This window comes from Triticum dicoccoides, chromosome 4A (genome assembly GCF_002162155.2).
Source record: "Triticum dicoccoides isolate Atlit2015 ecotype Zavitan chromosome 4A, WEW_v2.0, whole genome shotgun sequence".
In the NCBI taxonomy this organism is placed as follows: domain Eukaryota; kingdom Viridiplantae; phylum Streptophyta; class Magnoliopsida; order Poales; family Poaceae; genus Triticum; species Triticum dicoccoides.
In genome coordinates, this window is record NC_041386.1 from 629,900,796 (window position 1) to 629,912,710 (window position 11,915).

At 45.8% G+C, this 11,915-nt stretch overlaps 1 protein-coding gene across 1 annotated transcript; it reads left to right on the top strand.

Annotated features, from left to right (window-relative positions):
- Window positions 1–10,942: 10,942 nt before the first annotated feature.
- Window positions 10,943–11,647, top strand: LOC119289462 (ferredoxin, root R-B1-like). The gene has a single exon (XM_037568778.1). It carries the CDS (start codon window positions 10,955–10,957, stop codon window positions 11,441–11,443), a length of 489 nt encoding a protein of 162 aa, XP_037424675.1. The 5' UTR covers window positions 10,943–10,954; the 3' UTR covers window positions 11,444–11,647.
- Window positions 11,648–11,915: the final 268 nt, after the last annotated feature.

An 11,915-nucleotide genomic window follows, 5' to 3' on the forward strand; every position in this document is an offset into this window, starting at 1 on the left:
GGACTCCGACGAGTCCCTGTCGGGCACGGCGAGAGCTAGGAGGCGGCTCCGACTTGGGCCGGATGGCTGGGCTTCGGCCCAGTTGGCCCCCGTGGAATTTTTTTTAATTTTTTTTCCAGACAAACATAATCATAAAAACAAAATAAAGAAAATATTATTTAGGCATATAATATATCAAAATTTCAGAAAATTATTTTCTACAACGTGAACATTTTTATAACTTCAAAGAAAATCCACACAAATTCAGATAAATCAAAGAGTGCTACTGGTCTATTAAAATCCAACAAAAATCATTTAAAAAAATACCAAAATGATTTCAAATTAAATTTTCTCCAAATTTCTAATGTAGGGAATCATGTTACCCTAATTTCCATATATTTTATTTTTGGAGAAAAATAATTTGAATAAAAACTCAAATAACTCTAAATTGAAAATAAATTCAAAAGAACCTTGAATTTTAATTCTTTAAAACTCCCAACTCATATTTCATATAATTTGAAGAAGTCATTTTATCTTCTCTCATGAAAATCATTGAGTTGCACAAAGTTTCTGAATTGGAAAATATTTCCCAATGGAATTCAAATATTTTTCAAACACCCTTTTCATTTATTTAAATGGAAGAAGTCATGTCATCTTCTCTCTAGGGTTTTGTATTTGAAAAGAATTTGAATTCACGAAGATCAAAATGCAAAATGAAAGTTTGGGAAAGTCCTTTTCTTCCCTCTCAGTTAACTTTCAAAAGTTTCGAATTTCACTCACTTTCAGTCAATCAAATCTATCTATTTAATATAACATTCCAAAATTTAGAATTTTGGGATGTTACATAAGCACCGCGAACAGGTCCGGGATCAACTCCATCCCTTGCATGTCATAGTTCATCACGAAGATCTAGCAGCTTAGTGATAGTGGTTAGAGAACTCTATCAATCACTATCTTATCTGGAAGTTTAACTCCCACTTGATTTAAGTGATTGTAGCACCCAGACATTCTGAGCACATGCTCACTAGCTGAGCTATTATCCTCCATCTTGTTGGCAAAAGAACTTGTCAGAGGTTTCATACCTCTCAACACGGGTATGAGCCTGAAATCCCAATTTCAGCTCTTGGAACATCTCATATGTCTTATGGCGTTCAAAACGTCATTGGAATCCTGATTCTAAGCCGTAAAGTATGGTGCACTAGACTATCAAGTAGTCATCAGGATGTGTCTGTCAGGTGTTCACAACAACCACAGACGACGTTGTAGGGGTTTGCACATCGAGCGGTGCATCAAAGACATAAGCCTTCTGTGTAGCAGTGAGGACACTCCTTGGACTACGGACCCAGACCGCATCATTGCTTACAATATCTTTCAACTTAGTCTTTCTCTAGGAACGTATTGAAACAGGGAGCTACAACGTGAGCTATTTATCTACAACATATTTGCAAAGACAATTTAGACTATGTTCATGATAATTAAGTTCATCTAATCAAATTATTTAATGAACTCCCACTCAGATAGACATCCCTCTAGTTATCTAAGTGATACATGATCCGAGTCAACTAGGCCGTGTCCGATCATCACGTGAGACGGACTAGTCATCATCGGTGAACATCTTTATGTTGATCGTATCTTCTATACGACTCATGTTCGACCTTTCGGTCTTCCGTGTTCCGAGGCCATGTCTGTACATGCTAGGCTCGTCAAGTCAACCTAAGTGTATTGCGTGTGTAAATCTGGCTTACACCCGTTGTATTCGAACGTTAGAATCTATCACACCCGATCATCACATGGTGCTTCGAAACAACGAACCTTCGCAACGGTGCAGAGTTAGGGGGAACACTTTCTTGAAATTATTGCGAGGGATCATCTTATTTAAGCTACCGTCGTTCTAAGCAAATAAGATGTAAAACATGATAAACATCACATGCAATCAAATAGTGACATGATATGGCCAATATCATTTTGCTCCTTTTGATCTCCATCTTCGGGGCGCCATGATCATCATCATCACCGGCATGACACCATGATCTCCATCATCATGATCTCCATCATCGTGTCTTCATGAAGTCGTCTCGTCAACTATTACTTCTACTACTATGGCTAACGGTTTAGCAAGAAAGTAAAGTAATTACATGACGTTTAAGTTGACACGTAGGTCATAAATAAATTAAGACAACTCCTATGGCTCCTGCCGGTTGTCATACTCATCGACATGCAAGTCGTGATTCCTATTACAAGAACATGATCAATCTCATATATCATATATATCATTCATCACATCCTTTTGGCCATATCACATCACAAGGCATATGCTGCAAAAACAAGTTAGACGTCCTCTAATTGTTGTTGCAAATTTTTACGTGGCGGCTATAGGTTTCTAGCAAGAACGTTTCTTACCTATGCCAAAACCACAACGTGATATGCCAATTTCTATTTACCCTTCATAAGGACCCTTTTCATCGAATCCGATCCGACTAAAGTGGGAGAGACAGACAACCGCTAGCCACCTTATGCAACTAGTGCATGTCAGTCGGTGGAACCTGTCTCACGTAAGATGTAAGGTCGGTCCGGGCCGCTTCATCCCACGATGCCGCCGAATCAAGATAAGACTAGTAACGGCAAGTAAATTGACAAAATCGACGCCCACAACAACTTGTGTTCTACTCGTGCATAGAAACTACGCATAGACCTTGCTCATGATGCCACTGTTGGGGATCGTAGCAGAAATTTAAAATTTTCTACGCATCACCAAGATCAATCTATGGAGTAATCTAGAAACGAGGGGAAGGGGAGTGCATCTACATACCCTTGTAGATCGCTAAGCGGAAGCGTTGCAAGAACGCGGATGAAGGAGTCGTACTCGCAGTGATTCAGATCGCGGTTGATTCTGATCTAAGCGCCGAACAACGGCGCCTCCGCGTTCAACACACGTGCAGTCCGGTGACGTCTCCCACGCCTTGATCCAGCAAGGGGAGAAGAAGAGGTTGGGGAAGATTCCATCCAGCAGCAGCACGACGGCGTGGTGGTGAAGGAGGAGCGTGGCAATCCTGCAGGGCTTCGCCAAGCACCACGGGAGAGGAGGAGGACTTGGGAGAGGTGGAGGGCAGTGCCAGAACTTGGGTGCGGCTGCCTTCCCACCCCCGCATATATATAGGGGCAAGGTAGAGGGGGGCCGGCCCCCTCAGATCCAATCTGAGGAGGGGGCGGCGGCCAGGGGGGTTGCCTTGCCCCCCAAGGCAAGGGGGCTCCCCCCTTTAGGGTTCCCCCAAACCCTAGGCGCATGGGCCCTAGGGGGGAGGCGCCTAGCCCACTAAGGGGATGGTCCCTCTCCACACACAGCCCATAGGGCCCTCCGGGGTAGGTGGACCCTCCCGGTGGACCCCCGGAACCCCTTCGGTGGTCCCGGTACAATACCAATAACCCCTCGAATTATTCCGGTGACCGTATGATGACTTCCCTTATATAAATCTTTACCTCCGGACCATTCCGGAACTCCGCGTGACGTCCGGGAACTCATCCGGGACTCCAAACAACATTCGGTAACCACGTACATCTATTCCCTATAACCCTAGCGTCATCGAACCTTAAGTGTGTAGACCCTACGGGCTCGGGAGTCATGCAGACATGGCCGAGACAACTCTCCGGTCAATAACCAACAGCGGGATCTGGATACCCATGTTGGCTCCCACATGCTCCACGATGATCTCATCGGATGAACCATGATGTCAAGGATTCAATCAATCCTGTATACAATTCCCTTTGTCTATCGGTATGATACTTGCCCGAGATTTGATCGTCGGTATCCCGATACCTTGTTCAATCTCGTTACCGGCAAGTCTCTTTACTCGTTCCGTAACACATCATCCCGTGATCAACTCCTTGGTCACATTGTGCACATTATGATGATGTCCTACCGAGTGGGCCCAGAGATACCTCTCCGTTACACAGAGTGACAAATCCCAGTCTCGATTCGTGCCAACCCAACAGACACTTTCGGAGATACCCGTAGTGCACCTTTATAGCCACCCAGTTATGTTGTGACGTTTGGCACACCCAAAGCACTCCTACGGTATCCGGGAGTTGCACAATCTCATGGTCTAAGGAAATGATACTTGACATTAGAAAAACTTTAGCATACGAACTACACGATCTTGTGCTAGGCTTAGGATTGGGTCTTGTCCATCACATCATTCTCCTAATGATGTGATCCCGTTATCAACGACATCCAATGTCCATGGTCAGGTTACGTAACCATCTATTGATCAACGAGCTAGTCAACTAGAGGCTTACTAGGGACATGGTGTTGTCTATGTATCCACACATGTATCTGAGTTTCCTATCAATACAATTCTAGCATGGATAATAAACGATTGTCATGAACAATGAAATATAATATAATAATAATTAATTTATTATTGCCTCTAGGGCATATTTCCAACAGCGCGAGCAGTCGAGGTCGAGCGCCCTCGATTCAATTGATCCCCTTACCCAATTTCCCTAACCTAGCTCTGCTGAAGGCGGCCGGCCCTCTCCTGCCCCTCCATTGAGGTCCAGCTCTGGTGGCCAGGCCGGCCATCTCCAGCCTCTCCGTCGCCCCTCCGGCCGGAGTTGTGACCGTTTGAAAAACAGGGGCCAATCTGTAAATAAAGTATTCACAAACGAGTCCTTGACCGAAAATTAAAAAGAAAAAGAAGAAGACTAAAAAGCGAACGTTCGTTTATAAGATCTAAACAACGGACGTTCTCTATATAATTAAACCTAAACAAAACCGGTTTTAAACGAAACAAAACTAAAAGAAAAACCGGCAAACCGGGCGGTTTAAATTGGTTTATACCGGTTCGGAGGAAATAAACCGACGGCGGCGGCGGTTTAGATCGATGGAGCGGCGGCTCCGGCGAGGGCGGCGAGCTCCGGCGCGGCCACGGCAGCGCGGGCGGCGGGGTGCGGCGCAGGCGAGGAGCGACGCGGGCGGCGACGCTAGCAGGCGGCGGCGCAGGCGAGGAGCGGCGCGGGCGGCGGCGATATGCGGGGCGGCGCGGCGAGTTGCGGGAGGGGGCGGCGGCCTTAAAAAGGGTGAGGGGAGGGGAGGTGGTGGCGTGGAGGAGGTGCGGCGGGCGCCGTGGAGGGGCCGGACTCCGACGAGTCCCTGTCGGGCACGGCGAGAGCTAGGAGGCGGCTCCGACTTGGGCCGGATGGCTGGGCTTCGGCCCAGTTGGCCCCCGTGGAATTTTTTTTAATTTTTTTTCCAGACAAACATAATCATAAAAACAAAATAAAGAAAATATTATTTAGGCATATAATATATCAAAATTTCAGAAAATTATTTTCTACAACGTGAACATTTTTATAACTTCAAAGAAAATCCACACAAATTCAGATAAATCAAAGAGTGCTACTGGTCTATTAAAATCCAACAAAAATCATTTAAAAAAATACCAAAATGATTTCAAATTAAATTTTCTCCAAATTTCTAATGTAGGGAATCATGTTACCCTAATTTCCATATATTTTATTTTTGGAGAAAAATAATTTGAATAAAAACTCAAATAACTCTAAATTGAAAATAAATTCAAAAGAACCTTGAATTTTAATTCTTTAAAACTCCCAACTCATATTTCATATAATTTGAAGAAGTCATTTTATCTTCTCTCATGAAAATCATTGAGTTGCACAAAGTTTCTGAATTGGAAAATATTTCCCAATGGAATTCAAATATTTTTCAAACACCCTTTTCATTTATTTAAATGGAAGAAGTCATGTCATCTTCTCTCTAGGGTTTTGTATTTGAAAAGAATTTGAATTCACGAAGATCAAAATGCAAAATGAAAGTTTGGGAAAGTCCTTTTCTTCCCTCTCAGTTAACTTTCAAAAGTTTCGAATTTCACTCACTTTCAGTCAATCAAATCTATCTATTTAATATAACATTCCAAAATTTAGAATTTTGGGATGTTACATAAGCACCGCGAACAGGTCCGGGATCAACTCCATCCCTTGCATGTCATAGTTCATCACGAAGATCTAGCAGCTTAGTGATAGTGGTTAGAGAACTCTATCAATCACTATCTTATCTGGAAGTTTAACTCCCACTTGATTTAAGTGATTGTAGCACCCAGACATTCTGAGCACATGCTCACTAGCTGAGCTATTATCCTCCATCTTGTTGGCAAAAGAACTTGTCAGAGGTTTCATACCTCTCAACACGGGTATGAGCCTGAAATCCCAATTTCAGCTCTTGGAACATCTCATATGTCTTATGGCGTTCAAAACGTCATTGGAATCCTGATTCTAAGCCGTAAAGTATGGTGCACTAGACTATCAAGTAGTCATCAGGATGTGTCTGTCAGGTGTTCACAACAACCACAGACGACGTTGTAGGGGTTTGCACATCGAGCGGTGCATCAAAGACATAAGCCTTCTGTGTAGCAGTGAGGACACTCCTTGGACTACGGACCCAGACCGCATCATTGCTTACAATATCTTTCAACTTAGTCTTTCTCTAGGAACGTATTGAAACAGGGAGCTACAACGTGAGCTATTTATCTACAACATATTTGCAAAGACAATTTAGACTATGTTCATGATAATTAAGTTCATCTAATCAAATTATTTAATGAACTCCCACTCAGATAGACATCCCTCTAGTTATCTAAGTGATACATGATCCGAGTCAACTAGGCCGTGTCCGATCATCACGTGAGACGGACTAGTCATCATCGGTGAACATCTTTATGTTGATCGTATCTTCTATACGACTCATGTTCGACCTTTCGGTCTTCCGTGTTCCGAGGCCATGTCTGTACATGCTAGGCTCGTCAAGTCAACCTAAGTGTATTGCGTGTGTAAATCTGGCTTACACCCGTTGTATTCGAACGTTAGAATCTATCACACCCGATCATCACATGGTGCTTCGAAACAACGAACCTTCGCAACGGTGCAGAGTTAGGGGGAACACTTTCTTGAAATTATTGCGAGGGATCATCTTATTTAAGCTACCGTCGTTCTAAGCAAATAAGATGTAAAACATGATAAACATCACATGCAATCAAATAGTGACATGATATGGCCAATATCATTTTGCTCCTTTTGATCTCCATCTTCGGGGCGCCATGATCATCATCATCACCGGCATGACACCATGATCTCCATCATCATGATCTCCATCATCGTGTCTTCATGAAGTCGTCTCGTCAACTATTACTTCTACTACTATGGCTAACGGTTTAGCAAGAAAGTAAAGTAATTACATGACGTTTAAGTTGACACGTAGGTCATAAATAAATTAAGACAACTCCTATGGCTCCTGCCGGTTGTCATACTCATCGACATGCAAGTCGTGATTCCTATTACAAGAACATGATCAATCTCATATATCATATATATCATTCATCACATCCTTTTGGCCATATCACATCACAAGGCATATGCTGCAAAAACAAGTTAGACGTCCTCTAATTGTTGTTGCAAATTTTTACGTGGCGGCTATAGGTTTCTAGCAAGAACGTTTCTTACCTATGCCAAAACCACAACGTGATATGCCAATTTCTATTTACCCTTCATAAGGACCCTTTTCATCGAATCCGATCCGACTAAAGTGGGAGAGACAGACAACCGCTAGCCACCTTATGCAACTAGTGCATGTCAGTCGGTGGAACCTGTCTCACGTAAGATGTAAGGTCGGTCCGGGCCGCTTCATCCCACGATGCCGCCGAATCAAGATAAGACTAGTAACGGCAAGTAAATTGACAAAATCGACGCCCACAACAACTTGTGTTCTACTCGTGCATAGAAACTACGCATAGACCTTGCTCATGATGCCACTGTTGGGGATCGTAGCAGAAATTTAAAATTTTCTACGCATCACCAAGATCAATCTATGGAGTAATCTAGAAACGAGGGGAAGGGGAGTGCATCTACATACCCTTGTAGATCGCTAAGCGGAAGCGTTGCAAGAACGCGGATGAAGGAGTCGTACTCGCAGTGATTCAGATCGCGGTTGATTCTGATCTAAGCGCCGAACAACGGCGCCTCCGCGTTCAACACACGTGCAGTCCGGTGACGTCTCCCACGCCTTGATCCAGCAAGGGGAGAAGAAGAGGTTGGGGAAGATTCCATCCAGCAGCAGCACGACGGCGTGGTGGTGAAGGAGGAGCGTGGCAATCCTGCAGGGCTTCGCCAAGCACCACGGGAGAGGAGGAGGACTTGGGAGAGGTGGAGGGCAGTGCCAGAACTTGGGTGCGGCTGCCTTCCCACCCCCGCATATATATAGGGGCAAGGTAGAGGGGGGCCGGCCCCCTCAGATCCAATCTGAGGAGGGGGCGGCGGCCAGGGGGGTTGCCTTGCCCCCCAAGGCAAGGGGGCTCCCCCCTTTAGGGTTCCCCCAAACCCTAGGCGCATGGGCCCTAGGGGGGAGGCGCCTAGCCCACTAAGGGGATGGTCCCTCTCCACACACAGCCCATAGGGCCCTCCGGGGTAGGTGGACCCTCCCGGTGGACCCCCGGAACCCCTTCGGTGGTCCCGGTACAATACCAATAACCCCTCGAATTATTCCGGTGACCGTATGATGACTTCCCTTATATAAATCTTTACCTCCGGACCATTCCGGAACTCCGCGTGACGTCCGGGAACTCATCCGGGACTCCAAACAACATTCGGTAACCACGTACATCTATTCCCTATAACCCTAGCGTCATCGAACCTTAAGTGTGTAGACCCTACGGGCTCGGGAGTCATGCAGACATGGCCGAGACAACTCTCCGGTCAATAACCAACAGCGGGATCTGGATAGCCATGTTGGCTCCCACATGCTCCACGATGATCTCATCGGATGAACCACGATGTCAAGGATTCAATCAATCCTGTATACAATTCCCTTTGTCTATCGGTACGATACTTGCCCGAGATTTGATCGTCGGTATCCCGATACCTTGTTCAATCTCGTTACCGGCAAGTCTCTTTACTCGTTCCGTAACACATCATCCCGTGATCAACTCCTTGGTCACATTGTGCACATTATGATGATGTCCTACCGAGTGGGCCCAGAGATACCTCTCCGTTACACAGAGTGACAAATCCCAGTCTCGATTCGTGCCAACCCAACAGACACTTTCGGAGATACCCGTAGTGCACCTTTATAGCCACCCAGTTATGTTGTGACGTTTGGCACACCCAAAGCACTCCTACGGTATCCGGGAGTTGCACAATCTCATGGTCTAAGGAAATGATACTTGACATTAGAAAAACTTTAGCATACGAACTACACGATCTTGTGCTAGGCTTAGGATTGGGTCTTGTCCATCACATCATTCTCCTAATGATGTGATCCCGTTATCAACGACATCCAATGTCCATGGTCAGGTTACGTAACCATCTATTGATCAACGAGCTAGTCAACTAGAGGCTTACTAGGGACATGGTGTTGTCTATGTATCCACACATGTATCTGAGTTTCCTATCAATACAATTCTAGCATGGATAATAAACGATTGTCATGAACAATGAAATATAATATAATAATAATTAATTTATTATTGCCTCTAGGGCATATTTCCAACAGCGCGAGCAGTCGAGGTTGAGCGCCCTCGATTCAATTGATCCCCTTACCCAATTTCCCTAACCTAGCTCTGCTGAAGGCGGCCGGCCCTCTCCTGCCCCTCCATTGAGGTCCAGCTCTGGTGGCCAGGCCGGCCATCTCCAGCCTCTCCGTCGCCCCTCCGGCCGGCCCTCTCCCTCCCCTGCCCTCACCCTCCGGCCCTCTCCTCCCGTCATCTATCCTCCACCCAGTTCTGCGCTCTGCCGTCTGCCTCTACGGCTCAAGCGCTCCGCAAGAAATATTTGAATACACCGATGACTTGAGTAGAGCTTTGCAAAAAAAGATCAAGATATTGTTAATGATATGGAGATTGTTGAGCTAACAAAGCTACACTTGCAATGCTTGTGAGAAGATGAAGAATGGAATGTTTTTCTTTAGAATGTCACTTCTTTTTGTGTAAAGCACAAGATCAAAGTTGTTGACATGGAGGCTCCTTAGTATCCCGCTGGGAGACCAAAAAGTGGGTTCTTTAGTGGCACAGAGAATTACCATTGCTTCAAGGTTGAAATGTTTGTGGGTGTCATTGATAGGAAACTTCAAGAGTTGGATGCAAGATTTGATGAGGTAAACACTAAACTACTTACTTGCATGGCAGCATTCAGTCCACGTGATTCATTCGCTGCTTATGATAAAGATAAGTTGGTTAGGCTTGCCAGAAAGTTCTATGCTAAAGATTTCACAAATGATGAATTGTCAAGACTTCCATGGCAATTAAGCATGAACATTTCTCGTGTGCGTATGGATAAAAGGTTTAGCAATTTGAAGAATCTATGTGAGCTTTCAGTTCTTTTGAGACAAGAAAGAATGAACAATATCACATTGTTTACAAACTTCTTTAGTTGGTGCTCATTCTTCCGGTAGCCACTGCTAGCGTTGAGAGGGTTTTTTCCTCAATGAAATACGTGAAGAATACACTAAGAAACAAAATGGGTGATGAATATTGAACAATTGCTTGGTTACATTCATTGAGAGAGAATTCTTCAAACAAGCGAAAGATGAGGATGTCATCAACCTCTTCCAAAAAGGGGATCGTAAAGTTATATTGTAATTTCTTTGGTTGTTTGTAATCTTCATCAAATGTATGGTCATTGAGTCATTGATGTTGCCATCTTACTGTACATTTATCGTTCTATTATATTGCTTTGGCAAATTTACTCAGTACTAACAAATTCCTGGCTCCAAGGCTGCTGCGCTTGCGCCATAGGTCGCCGATGAAGCTTCTCCCTGTAGGTCCGGATCCTAACAGAAACCATCGGATCCTAACGAAACCAACCCAGCACCGGGGCTCACGCCGTCGTCGTGACGCTTCCGCCTATTAAAGGTGACCGCCGCCGCCGCCGCGCACAGCCCACTCCACTACGACAGGAAAGAAACGCAAGGGAAATGTCAACCAGCACGTTTGCAACCTCGGCCCGCGCGCTCCAGCACATCATTTCAACAGCCGGTGCCTCCCGCAGAGCGGCCACGAGCCCTCGCCGTCCGTCGTCTCTACGCTTCGCCGGCCGAGGAGGCGCGCCGCTGCAGGTCCCGAGCCTCCTTATTAGGTCATCCCGCTGCAAGCCGGACGTCTCAGCGGCGGTCGTCTACAGGGTGAAGCTGGTGACCCCGGGAGGGCGGGAGTACGAGCTGGAGGCGCCGGACGACGCCTACATCCTCGACACGGCCGAGAGCGCCGGCATAGAGCTGCCGTGCGCGTGCCGCGCCGGGGCGTGCTACAAATGCGCCGGCAAGGTCGAGGCCGGCACGGTCCACCGGGCGGACGGGTCGCTCCTCCACGGCAGGCTGCAGGAGGAAGGCTACGTGCTCATCTGCGTGTCGTGCCCCAGGTCCGACTGCGTCATCCATACCCACAAGGAGGATGACCTTTGGTGAGAACCTCTGGCGATACTTGATTGCTGGGGCTTCCACATGACAGCCTCTGGCGATCGATTGTCAGCTCGATGCATGTTGGCATGTTGGTGCTTGAACCAGCAAAAATAATAAAAAGCTTTGCTGAGTAGCTTCCTCGCGAAGAAGAAGGATAAAAGGCTGTGTTGTCTAGCTTCGTCGATCTTTGGTTAATAATATTGAAAAACAGCAAAGGCGTCGCGTTGTAGACGATGAATACATATGCAATGCAGGAAATGCAGTATAGATATGAAAGACACGTATGCAGGGATGAAGCCTTGTTAATCTACTATTCAATCTCACATGAATACATTTTTTCGGAAAATACCGTAAGAGTTTACCCCGTCATGTACATGCAGACGGTAAAAAGAAACAAGTATGGTATACGAAACAATTACAGGGGTTTTATGGGGTCATTTTAACTTGGGATTGTGATTGGTTCAAGGGTGAGCGAGGG

Excerpts from the sequence above, each read along its gene's own strand:
- LOC119289462 (XM_037568778.1), top strand. The coding sequence starts at position 10,955 with ATGTCAACCAGCACGTTTGCAACCTCGGCCCGCGCGCTCCAGCACATC.